The sequence below is a fragment of the Mustelus asterias genome, chromosome 21 (genome assembly GCF_964213995.1).
Source record: "Mustelus asterias chromosome 21, sMusAst1.hap1.1, whole genome shotgun sequence".
Taxonomy (NCBI): Eukaryota; Metazoa; Chordata; class Chondrichthyes; order Carcharhiniformes; family Triakidae; genus Mustelus; species Mustelus asterias.
Genome location: NC_135821.1, coordinates 13,566,901 through 13,580,255, shown reverse-complemented (window position 1 = coordinate 13,580,255; position 13,355 = coordinate 13,566,901). Strand labels below are relative to the sequence as shown.

Below are 13,355 nucleotides of genomic sequence, written 5' to 3'. Positions count from 1 at the left end.
CTGACAATGGTTTCATTGGTCATCAGTAGATTCTTAATGACAGATAATATTTTTCTCATTGAATTCAAATTCCACCATCTGCCGTGGCGGGATTCGAACCCGGATCCCCAGAACATTAGCTGAGTTTCCGGATTAATAGTCTCACGATTAAGCTGCCTTCTGAACTCCAGTGGATTAAAACCCAACCTGTACAACCTTTCATAGAATCCCTACAGTACAGAAGGGGCCACTCGGCCCATCGAGTCTCTACCGACCACAATCCCACCCCCTATATCTGTAGCCCCACACATTTATCCTGCTAATCCCCCAAACACTAAGGGTCAATTTAGCACGCCCAATCAGCCTAACCCGCACATCTTTGTGGGAGGAAACCGGAGCTCGCGGAGGAAACCCATGCAGATACGGGGAGAATGTGCAAACTCTGCACAGACAGTGACTCGAGGCCGGAATTAAACCCGGGTCCCTGGCGCTGTGAGGCAGCAGTGCTAACCACTGTGCCCTGTGCCTTTCCTCAGATGATAACCCTCCCAGTCCAGATATTAATCTGGTAAACAAGACGCAACAACTGTTAGACCCCTAATATTTTCTCTTTTCCAGTCTGGGATCTTAATCCATGATTGATTTTTATCCTTTTCCAACTTAATATTGAAGCTTATTATAATGTGATCGCTATTACCCAATTGCTCCCCAACTCTGACACTCTCCATCCGGCCTGCCTCATTTCGAGGGCCAGATCCAGCACAGCTTCCTCCCTGGTGGGACTGTTCCAGAACGTTCTCCCGCACGCACGGCAGGAATTTCTTGCCCTCAGTGAGCCACACTCTACCCTTTTCCTACTCTGCCTCAGGGTAATTGAAATCCCCAGCTATCACAACCCTACTTGTCCTGAAGATATCCATAAACTACCTGCAGATCCTCTCTTCTACTTCCCACTATTTGGAGGTCTACCCTAAGGGCAATTTAGCATGGCCAATCTCCCTAACCTATGCATCTTTGGACACTGAGGGGCAATTATTTAGCATGGCCAATCCACCTAACCTGCACATCTTTGGACTCTAAGGGGCAATTTAGCATGGCCAATCCACCTAACCTGCACACCTTTGGACACTAAGGGGCAATTTAGCATGGCCAATCCACCTAACCTGCACATCTTTGGACTCTAAGGGGCAATTTAGCATGGCCAATCCACCTAACCTGCACATCTTTGGACTCTAAGGGGCAATTTAGCACGGCCAATCCACCTAACCTGCACATCTTTGGACTCTAAGGGGCAATTTAGCATGGCCAATCCACATAACCTGCACATCTTTGGACTCTAAGGGGCAATTTAGCATGGCCAATCCACATAACCTGCACATCTTTGGACATTAAGGTACAATTTAGCATGGCCAATCCACCTAACCTGCACATCTTTGGACACTAAGGGGCAATTTAGCATGGCCAATCCACATAACCTGCACATCTTTGGACACTAAGGGGCAATTTAGCATGGCCAATCCACTTAACTTACACATTTTTGGAGTATGGGAGGAAACCGGATCACCTGGAAGAAACCCATGCAGACATGGGGAGAATGTGCAGACTCTGCACACACAGTCACCCAAGGCCGGAATTGAACCTGGGTCCCTGGCGCTGTGAGGCAGTAGTGCTAACCACTGTGCCACTGCGCTGCTAATATAATATAGTACAACATTAATATAACATAAGCTAATGTAAAATATTATTATCTTAGCTTTTCCAATTACTTGCTGCACCTGCCCCCCCCAACGTTCGGCGACCCATGTCTCGAATTAGTTGACCCCTTTAGCTTTTGGTGGGCTGTAACAAAGTTTGACCCATTCTTTTCCTTCCGGGTCACTGGCTGACCCTCAGGATCGGACATTGCATTGTCCCTGATGTTGGCTCAGCTGGTCCCTCAGGAACAATAAAGAATTGTCCTTACATAGTGACTCCCATGACCTGAGGGAATCCCAGAGTGCATCACAGTCAATGGAGCGCAGCAGCTAATTTTGTGCGCAGCAAGATCCCACAAGCGGCAATGCGGAAATGGCCGGAGAATACGTTTTGATGCGACACCCACTGGTCGAGCCTTAGTCTGGACACCGAATTTGGCAGGTCCGGCAGCATTTGCAGAGGGAGAAAGGGTTAATGTTCCCAGTCAGGCCAGAGTTGAGGTGGGGTTATACGGACTGCAAATGTTGGCCGGGGTTTTCCAGCTTTGTCAGCATCAGGCGTCCTTGTGGGCGGGGCGAGAACGTCGAGAGTGGCCACCTTTTCGCCGTTCACCAAATTCTCCCGTTGCGCCCACACCGCTAGCTGCCGCTGACGGGGCCAGCGCTATCCGCCAGCTTTCCCCCTCCACGGATGCTGAGTTTCCAAAGATTTGCAGGTTAGGTCGATTAGCCATGCTAAATTGCCCCTTAGTGTCCAAAGATGTGCAGGTTAAGTGGATTGGCCATGCTAAATTGCCCCTTAGTGTCCAAAGATGTGCAGGTTAGGTGGATTGGCCATGCTAAATTGCCCCTTAGTGTCCAAAGATGTGTGGGTTAGGTGGATTGGCCGTGCTAAATTGTCCCTTAGTGTCCAAAGATGTGCAGGTTAGGTGGATTGGCCGTGCTAAATTTCCCCTAAGTGTCCAAAGATGTGCAGGTTTGGTGGATTGGCCATGCTAAATTGCCGCTTAGTGTCAGGAGGATTAGCAGGGTAAATACGTGGTAAATATGTGGATAGGGCCTGGATGGGATTGTTCCTGGTGCAGGCTTAATGGGCTGAATGGCCTCCTTCTGCACTGGAGGGATTCTATGATTCTATGAATTTATCATGGCCAATCCACCTAACCTACACATCTTTGCACACTAAGGGGCAATTTTGCATGGCCAATTCACCTAACCTGCATCCCTTTGGAGTGTGGGAGGAAACTGGGGCACCCGGAGGAAACCCACGCAGACATGGGGAAAACGTGCAGACTCCACACAGTCACCCGAGGCCGGAATCGAACCCAGGCCGCTGGCTCCGTGAGGCGGCCGTGCTAACCACTGTGCCACCATGCCCCCTTTTGGAGGAAGAGACTTCCATAAGACTCACGACACTCTTGAGACGGAAAATAATTATCCCTGCCTCAAAGGGACGACGCAAGACTCCAGAGAGATCCTGAAGGGTCGGCAGACCCTGCTGCATCGCTGCCTTTAGCGAGTCTTATTTATCGAAAAGTTCAACGCCAGCGGCGGAAAGCCAAAAATAGGGCTGCCGCCCATCTGATGTGTCGCAAGATAGCCCCGCCACACATAACGCCTACACAGCGGAGGATGGACAAATGGACAGGATATCACAGCAGCAAGCTGATACAGAAAAGGTGTGAACAAACTTACCCTGGCTGGATCTGGCAAAGCACCAGCTCCTCATTTTAACTTCAGATGTGCAGTATGCAAATTTGTTTTCCCGACCGCATTGTGTGAAGCAAATCGAATTTATCTTTTCTTTGCCTGTTTGTGTGTGCGACCACAGAGAGTACAATCATTTCTGCTCAACCCCAAAAAAGCAGCAACTGACTAATAACCCGCAGTATTGGTACGATCCTTGCTGCATCAAGGATCTGGGAACCTTGTACTCGCTAATTCACTGCAGTACCTCGGCCTCTCAATTAGTTTTGGAGATGACACAAACAACAACTTGCATTCATGTAGCATCCTTAATGCCCCAATGCACTTCGCAGGCATGTTGTTGGACAAAACGTCACTCATGCGGAGAGAGGAGACCATAGAAAGCCTTCTTTCCAGTTGCATCAATGATACAAGGTGATCAAGAAGGCAAATGGGATGTTGGCCTATATCGCAAGGGGGATAGAATATAAAAGTTGCCGCTGCATCTGTACAGGGCATTGGTGAGGCCGCAGCTGGAATACTGTGCGCAGTATTGGTCCCCTTATTTGCGGAAGGATATATTGGCCTTGGAGGGAGTGCAACGAAGGTTCACCAGGTTGATACCAGAGATGAGTTGATTATGAGGAGAGACTGAGCAGATTGGGTTTGTACCCGTTGGAATTTAGAAGGCTGAGGGGGGATCTTATAGAAACCTATAAGATAATGAAGAGGCTGGATAGGGTAGAGGTGGAGAGATTCTTTCCACTTAGAAAGGAAACTAGAACTAGAGGGCACAGCCTCAAAATAAAGGGGGGTCAGTTTAGGACAGAGTTGAGGAGGAACTTCTTCTCTCAGAGGGTGGTGAATCTCTGGAATTCTCTGCCCACTGAAGTGGTGGAGGCTACCTCGTTGAATATGTTTAAATCATGGATAGATGGATTCCTGATCGGTAAGGGAATTAGGGGTTATAGGGATCAGGCGGGTAAGTGGAACTGATCCACTTCAGATCAGCCATGATCTTATTGAATGGCGGGGCAGGCTCGAGGGGCTAGATGGCCTACTCCTGCTCCTATTTCTTATGTTCTTATGTTCTTATATTATTGTAACAATCATCTCTCCCGAATGTCAACAAAACGAAGGAGATTGTCATCAGGAAGCGTAGTGGAGAACATGCCCCTGTCATCATCAATGGCGACGAAGTAGAAAGGGTCGAGAGCTACAAGCTTTTAGGTGTCCAGATCACCAACAACCTGTCCTGGCCCCCCCATGCCAACACTATAGTTAAGAAAGCCGACCAACGCCTCTACTTTCTCAGAAGGCTAAGGAAATTTGGCATGTCAGCTAAAACTCTCACCAATTTTTACAGATGCACCATAGAAAGCATCCTATCTAGATGTATCACAGCTTGGTATGGCTCCTGCTCTGTCCAAGATAGCAAGCAACTACAAAGGGTCATGAATGTAGTCCAATCCATCACGCAAACCAGCCTCCCATCCATTGACTCTGTCTACACTCCCCACTGCCTCGGCAAAGCAGCCAGCATAACTAAGGACCCCATGCACCCCGGATATTCTCTCTTCCACCTTCTTCGTCGGGAAAAAGATACAAAAGTCTGAGGTCACATACCAACCAACTCAAGAACAGCTTCTTCCCTGCTGCCATCAGACTTTTGAACGGACCCACCTTGCATTAAGTTGATCTTTCTCTGCACCCTAGCTGTGACTGTAACACTACGTTCTGCACTCTCTTGTTTCCTTCTCTATGAACGGTATGCTTTATAGCGCGCAAGAAACAATACTTTTCACCGTATACCAATACATGTGACAATAATAAATCAAATCAAACAGGTGGCCAAAAGATAAGTCAAAATGGGAGGTTTTGATACGAAAGAGTTGGAGAGGTTTAGGGAGTGAATTCCAGTACCATGGGCCAAAAGTAAAGTTCTAAAGTTTGTTTATTAGTGTCACAAGTTGGCTTACATTAACACTGAGCGTACACTCACCAGAGTGTATACACCTCCCCCCACCCCACCCCCACTCTGTGTCACCTCATCACTATTACTATTACATGGTTCTCCCCTTTTCCCCGTGTTAAGTCCCAGTTCTCTCCAGCCTCTCCTTATAACTCAAACTATCAAGTCCCGATAGCATTTTGCCACATCTCTCAGGTATCTGAATTAAACTCCATCTGCCATTCCTCGGTTCACTGGCCCAGTTGATCAAGATCCCATTGTAATCTTAGATAACTTTCTTCACTGTCCACTACACCACCAATATTGGTGTCATCTGCAAACTTACTCACTGTGCCTCCTATATTCTCATCCAAATCGTATATATGTGAAAAACCCCCTAGTCGCCACACTCCAGCGCCTGTTCGGGTACACTGCAGGAGAATTTAGCACGGCCAATGCATCTAACTAACACATCTTTCGGACTGTGGGAGGAAACCAGAGCACCCGGAGGAAACCCACGCAGACACGGGGAGAACGTGCAGACTCCGCACAGACAGTGACCCAAGGCGGGAATCGAACACGGGTCCCTGGCGCTGGGAGGCAGCAGTGCTAACCCACTGTGCCACCGTGCCATCCTACCATAGAGTCATAGAGATATACAGCACGGAAACAGGCCCTTCAGCCCAACTCGTCCATGCCAACCATTTTTCCTAAACTGAACTAGTCCCATTTGCCTGCGTTTGGCCCATATCCCTCTAAACCTTTCTCAAACATGTACCTGTCCAAATGTCTTTTAAATGTTGTAATTGTACCCGCCTCTCCCACCTCCTCTGGCAGCTCATTCCATGTACACACCACCCTCTGTGTGAAAAAGTTGCCACTCTGGTCCCTTTTAAATCTTTCCCCTCTCACCTTAAACCTCTGCCCTCTAATTTTGGACTCCCCTACCCTGGGGGAAAAGACATTGGGCTATTCATCCTATGTACGCCCCTCATGATTTTATAAACCTCTATAAGGTCACCCCCCCATCCTCCTACGCTCCAGGGAAAAAAAGTCCCAGCCTATCCAGCCCGTCCTTATAATTCAAACCTTCCAGTCCCGGTAATATCCGTGTAAATCTTTTCTGCCCCCTTCCCAGTTTAATAACTTCCTTCCTATAGCGGGGTAACCAGAATTGTAGGCAGTGCTCCAAATGTGGCCGCACCAATGTCTTGTACAGCTGGAACATAATGTCCCAACTCCTGTACTCAATGTTCTGACTGATGAAGGCAAGTGTGCCAAACACCATTTTCACCATCCTGTATACCTGTGACACCACTTTCAAGGAACCATGTACCTGCCCCCCCCTCTGTTCGATAACACTTCCAGGAACCGACCATTAACTGTGTAATTCATAGAGGTTACAGCATGAAAACAGGCCCTTCGGCCCAACTTGTCCATGCTGCCCAGTTTTTACCATTAAGCTAGTTTGGCCCATATCCCTCTGTACCAATCTTACCCATGTAACTGTCTTCTTAAAAGACAAAATTGTACCCGCCTCTACTACTACCTCTGGCAACTTGTTCCAGACACTCACCACCCTCTGTGTGAAAAAAGTGCCCCTCTTGTATCTCTCCCCCACACTTAAACCTTTGCCCTCTAGTTTTAGACTCCGCTACCTTTGGGAAAAGATGTTGACTAGCTGATCTGTGCCCCTCATTATTTTATAGACCTCTATAAGATCACCCCTAGGCCTCCTACACTCCAGGGAAATGGCCCCAGTCTATCCAGCCTCTCCTTCTAACTCAAACCATCATGTCCCGGTAGCTTTCTGCCCCAGGTCCGATCTATCAAAATGCAACACTTTGCATATAGAGGTTTACAGCATGGAAACAGGCCCTTCGGCCCAACTTGTCCATGCCGCCCTTTTGTTTTAAACCCCTAAGCTAGTCCCAATTGCCCGCATTTGGTCCATATCCCTCTATACCCATCTTACCCATGTAACTGTCTAAATATATATATATCTGAATTAAACTTCATCTGCCATTCCTCAGCCCACTGGCCCAGTTGACCAAGGTCCCGTTGTAGTCTTAGATAACTTGTTTCACTGTCCACTATTCCACCAACATTGGTGTCATCTGCAAATTTATTCACCATACCTCCTATTTTCTCATCCAAATCGTTTATATAAAAGACAAGCAAAAATGGTGGAGCAAAGGAAATTAGAGAAATGAGGAGGAAACACACTAGAGTGTACACACCTCCCCACCCTCTCCCCACCCCACCCGCCCCAATCTGTGTCACCTCAACATTATTACAATTACTTGGCTCTCCCCTCTTCCCCACCTGGTTGATGCTCTATATTACAAAGCTAAAGGAAGAAATCCTTGTTTTTTTAATTATGAAGAGTTTCCGTCTCACCTGAGGGGTTTTCGGCCCACTCCACATCCAACAACCTGCTCTGAAAACTCTGCTCACGTCTCGACGGCCGCGACAGATTGCAGCACAGTGGCTGGGGCCACCACAAATCTTAAAACAATCGACGGCGTTCTAAATCAAACAACCCTCAACACTCCCAAAGGAAGTGTCAATTCCCCAATCTCTCAATGTCGACGGATCTGTGAAAAAATAATCCAGGATCCAGGTCGGCATCTTAATCATAGAATCAGAGAATCATACAACGCAGAAGAGTCCCTTTGGCCCATCGAGTCCAGGCTGGCACATTAGAAACACCTGAACTCCCACCTAATCCCCTCTGCCAGCACTTGGCTCATAGCCTTGAATGTTATGACGTGCCAAGTGCTCATCCAGATACTTTTGAAAGGATGTGAGGCACCCCGCCTCCACCACCCTCCCAGTCCAAGGAATAATCAATGCCTCCTTGTCTGTGCAGTATGTGTTGCTGAAATCTGTCCATTAGTTTTTGAGATAACTTATTTACAACAAAAAAACTTACAAACAGGAGTGAAAATATTATCTTCGGTCATCCTCAGTGACGGAGCTAATTATTATTCCCGATTCATTTCTTTGCACTTTGGTCTTCTAAATGCAGATTGGAGCTTAACTCAATGACGTGCTGAATGCTTGCCTTCTACATTCTCCCCCACCGGAACCATAGACTCCCTACTGTGCAGAAGGAGGCCATTCGGCCCATTGAGTCTGCACCGAATCTCCGACAGACCTAACCTACACATCTCTGGACACTAAGGGGCAACTTAGCATGGCCAATCCACCTAACCTACACATCTTTGGACATTAAGAGGCAATTTAGCATGGCCGATCCACCTAACCTACACATCTTTGGACATTAAGAGGCAATTTAGCATGGCCAATCCACCTAACCTGCACATCTTTGGACATTGAGAGGCAATTTAGCATGGCCGATCCACCTAACCTACACATCTTTGGACATTAAGAGGCAATTTAGCATGGCCAATCCACCTAACCTGCACATCTTTGGACATTGAGAGGCAATTTAGCATGGCCAATCCACCTAAGCTGCACATCTTCTGAGTGTGAAAGGAAACTGGAGGAAACCCATGCAGACATGGGGAGAACGTGCAGACTCAGCACAGAGGTGGGAATCAAACCTGGGTCCCTGGCACTGTAGGACAGCAATTCTAACCACTGTGCCAGCCTGCCGCCCCCCTAATGCGGTCAAACAGGTTGAGTCTCAACCTACAAATCCATCCAAACATGCCAGTAGCTGGCGGTAAGAGCGGGAGCGACTCCTGGTCAGCCATGCTTGATATGGAGCTATAAGCCCCCTGGCGATGGTCTAGCGACCTGTTCCCGAAATTACTAGCTATGGAAATGGATGAAAGGCTGTCCTAGTGCCCCACTAGGGTGCGGGAAGAGAATTGGGATTGGAATCCAAGAAATGATGAGGTAAGATGGGAGGAGGCTGGGGGGGGGGAGCCGAATGGCCTCTTTCTGTGCTGTGCATCCTATTTATCTTGGACACAATCCTCACCAGTGAATAATGTGTCAGCGTTTGGCCTCTGAATTGAGTGCTTTTCATTCTGACACCACAGGCTGTGGTCTGCCGGCTATTCCGAAGTCGAGAGCAATACATCTGAATGTGGCACGGTGGCACAGTGCTGCCTCACAGCACCAGGGACCTGGGTTCGATTCCTGGCTTGGGTCACTGACAGTGGGGAGAGTGCATGTTCTCCCAGTGTCTGCGTGGGTTTCCTCCGGGTGCTCTGGTTTCCTCCCACAGTCCAAAAGACGTGCTGGTTAGATGCATTGGCCGTGCTAAATATTCCCTCAGTGTACCCGAACAGGCGCAGAAGTGTGGCGACTAGGGGATTTTCACAGTAACTTCATTGCAGTGTTAATGTAAGCCTACTTGTGACAATAATGAATAAACTTAAAAAAAAACTGTTTCTTCTTGTGGAAGAGTGTAACTCAAGGCCGTTGGTGTAAAATATTCACCAAGAAATCCATGTGAGGTGGTGTTGTGTAGTGGGAGAGTGTCCCTGCCTCTGAGCCAGAAGGTCTGGGTTCGAATCCCACCCCAGGAATTGATGGCCAAGGAAGGTGCGTCCATAAAGTTAAAGTTTATTTATTATTGTCACAATGTCGACATCCTGTACCATTGAACCCATGCTCACGTTGTACCTACCTCTGTCTCGTAGTGCGTGGAGCTAGCTTTAAAAGCATTGAGCAATGCCACTTTGAAGTGGATGGGTATATATGCGTCAGGGGCTGGTCTGCACTATGTATAGACCTAGAATAGAGAACAAGAGATGAAAGACCACATCTATAGAGTAGATTGGGCTGATATAAATATTCAACCTTATCTGATGCCTCCATGTTGAGGTGTTGGTTCCTGCAGAGGCTGATAGGAAACAGTGATAGACCCAAATAAGGTCAGGCTGGGCAGAATAAAAGTGGCTTTTCCTCAGCAATGATACCATTGCAGTCTTATGTTTACAGACCCGAAGAGCGACTTGCACCGGCTTGACTGAATTATTGCGCCAAGCCGCCATCGCGTGCAAAGTGGTGAGGTCACGGGTCATTGCCAAGGCAACGAGGCCATTCCTCCTCCCCGTTCAGCAACACCAATATTCCTGGCCCCCCCAATCCTAGTCGCAAGGTGAGGGCCCCAATCATCATTTGTAAGGGGCGCGTGGGCGGGCAGGATGTTTCCAGCCAGTCAGGTCAATGCCAGCCGTCTGCATGACTAACTCACCTGATGCCACCCAGCACACCCCCCCCACCCACCTCCTCCCCAAGCACCCCTCCACCCACCCCCACCCACGCCCACCTCCCCACCCCTCCCCCCCAAGCTCCCCACCCCCACCCTCCACCCACCTCTCCACCCCTGTAGTCCGGCAAAAGTTTTAAAATAGAATCATGGAATCCCTACAGCGCAGAAAGAGGCCATTTGGCCCATCGAGTCTGCACCGACCACAATCCCACCCAGGCCGTATCCCCCTAACCCCACTAACTTTTACAGGTGCACCATAGAAGGCGTTCTTTCTGGTTGTATCACAGCTTGGTATGGCTCCTGCTCTGCCCAAGACTGCAAGAAACTACAAAGGGTCGTGAATGTAGCCCAATCCATCACGCAAGCCAGCCTCCCATCCATTGACTCCGTCTACACTTCCCGCTGTCTCGCAAAAGCAGCCAGCATAATCAAGGACCCCACGCACCCCGGACATTCTCTCTTCCACCTTCTTCCGTCGGGAGAAAGATACAAAAGTCTGAGGTCACGTACTAACCGACTCAAGCTTCTTCCCTGCTGCCATCAGACATTTGAATGGACCTACCTCGCATTAAGTTGATCTTTCTCTACACCCTAGCTATGACTGTAACACTACATTCTGCGCTCTCTCCTTCCCTTCTCTATGAACGGTATGCTTTGTCTGTGCAGCGCGCAAGAAACAATACTTTTCACTGTATCCCAATACATGTGATAATAATAAATCAAATCAAAGCAACATTTACCCTACTGATCCCCCTGACACTAAGGGGTAATTTAGCATGGCCAATCCAGCTAACCTGCACATCGTTGGAGTGTGGGAGGAAACCGGAGTACCGGGAGGAAACCCACGCAGACACGGGGAGAACGTATCTACAATGAGGCCATTGAGGTTGGCCTATTGGAGTAGGAGCTCCCCGATCAAGGATCCAATTGATGGGCGAATCAGGGAGTCTTTGCCTTGTACTGAACCGGAGTGTCAGTTCCTCTGGCACCCCCGGAGGTAGACTGCTAACTGCTAGCACTCTGTGTACTGCTGTTAGAGTTTGTAAAGAAAGGGGTTTTGATGAAGGGATTTCTGCCTCTGAAGAATTATTACAGTATCCTTTGTGGTCAACGAGGTGTAGTCACCCTTGTCTTGAAGGTGAACTTGGCAGCCATGTTTGTGCACAGCAAGATCTCATAAATAAAGGAGATGAAAGGGCCTGGGTGAGGGGGAGGTGGGAAGGGTGGGGGGGGGAAGGGAATAAGTTAGTCAGGGGCCCCTTTCCTGCCTGCTATCCAGAGACCCCTTGGTCAGTAATGGCTGTTAGATTGTGCTCCCTGTCAAATGGCCTGTCCACACCGGATGTCTGGTCCTGTACGAGAAGGGTGACCACTTGAGTTCGCATTGTGTTGTAGCCTTGTGGTAAATTTGCAAAAAATAGATCCTGAGGTCACGGGCAATGTGCAAGTACACTTAAAAAAAACCCCAGAAAAGGTCACCTACCCACAGAAGGATGGAAACGTCGATACAAAGCACACACCTTCACCAGTGTACACGTTTGACAAAGTTAATCTGTGTGCAGTAAATGTTCCACATCACAGTGCGGAATTTCTTAGTCAAAAGCTAGCAAGCTCTGTCGGCTTGTCGATCCCCTTCTTAAAACCATGGGTGGCACAGCGGTTAGCACTGCTGCCTCACGGTGCCGGGGTCCCGGGTTCGATTCCCGTCTCAGGTCATTGTCTGGACGCCCAGCCAGTAGTCCGAGATGGGGCGTGGTTTTGTGAGCATTAACTCTGCCCCCGCCCCCCCCCCCCCCCCCACCACCACCCCGATATCCCCCATCCCGTGGGTGGCACGGTGGCACAGCGGTTAGCACTGCTGCCTCACCGCGCCGGGGACCCAGGTTCGATTCCAGCCTCGGCCTACTGTCTGTGTGGAGTTTGCGTGTTCTCCCCGTGTCTGCATGGGTATCCTCCGGGTGCTCCGGTTTCCTCCCACACTCCAAAGATGTGCGGGTTAGGTGCACTGGCCGTGCTAAATTGACCCTTAGTGTCAGGGGGATTAGCAGGGTAAATATGTGGGGTTATGGGAGTAGGGCCTGGGTGGGTTTTTTTTTATTGATTCGTGGCACATGGGCGTCGCTGGCTGGGCCAGCATTTATTGCCCATCCCTAGTTGCCCTTGGAGGGCAGTTGAGAATCAACCACATTGCTGTGGCTCTGGAGTCACATGTAGGCCAGACCGGGTAAGGACGGCAGATTTCCTTCCCTAAAGAGCATCAGTGAACCAGATGGGTTTTTCTGACAATCGAAAATGGTTTCATGGTCATCAGTAGATTCTTCATTCCAGATTTTTTTTCTATTGAATTCAAATTCCACCATCTGCCGTGGCGGGATTCGAAGCCGGGTCCCCAGAACATTAGCTGAGGCTCTGGATTAATGGTCTAGCGATAAAAGCACTAGGCCATCGCCTCCCCATTGTGGCTGGTGCAGACTCGATGGGCCGAATGGCCTCCTTCTGCGCTGTAGGGATTCTATGAGTTCACTCGAGGGACCAAGATGGCCGCATTCAGAAACTGAGGGAAAGACACTTCTTCTGCTCACAACTCAGAGCACCCGTGCGGTGAAATTATTGTGTGGTTTGGCTTGGTGGAGGTGACCCAAAACTGCTCTAATAATATTCAGTCAAGTCAAGTCATCTGATTAGTTACCAGATTATTTGATTGACTCAGGATAACACTGAGGTCGGATAGAGCTCAGATGAGCATTCGCACTTCACGCTCGACTGGGGAGGAGGCATCACACGCTCGGGGGATTTGCTGAAACTCAGGTGTCTGCCTAGATACCGGAACAGAATATTATGGTCTGTTCCA

General features: G+C 48.9%; 1 protein-coding gene across 1 annotated transcript in view; it reads right to left on the bottom strand.

The window, feature by feature from the left end:
- LOC144509101 (interleukin-2 receptor subunit beta-like) overlaps nucleotides 1-7,832 on the bottom strand; it is a 45,525-nt gene extending 37,693 nt beyond the window's left edge. Inside the window, exon 1 of the mRNA XM_078237457.1 lies at nucleotides 7,711-7,832. Within this exon, the coding sequence (XP_078093583.1) occupies nucleotides 7,711-7,737 (27 nt within the window). The 5' untranslated portion in view covers nucleotides 7,738-7,832. The remainder of the gene's footprint in view (nucleotides 1-7,710) is intronic.
- Between the last annotated feature and the right edge of the window lie 5,523 nt (nucleotides 7,833-13,355).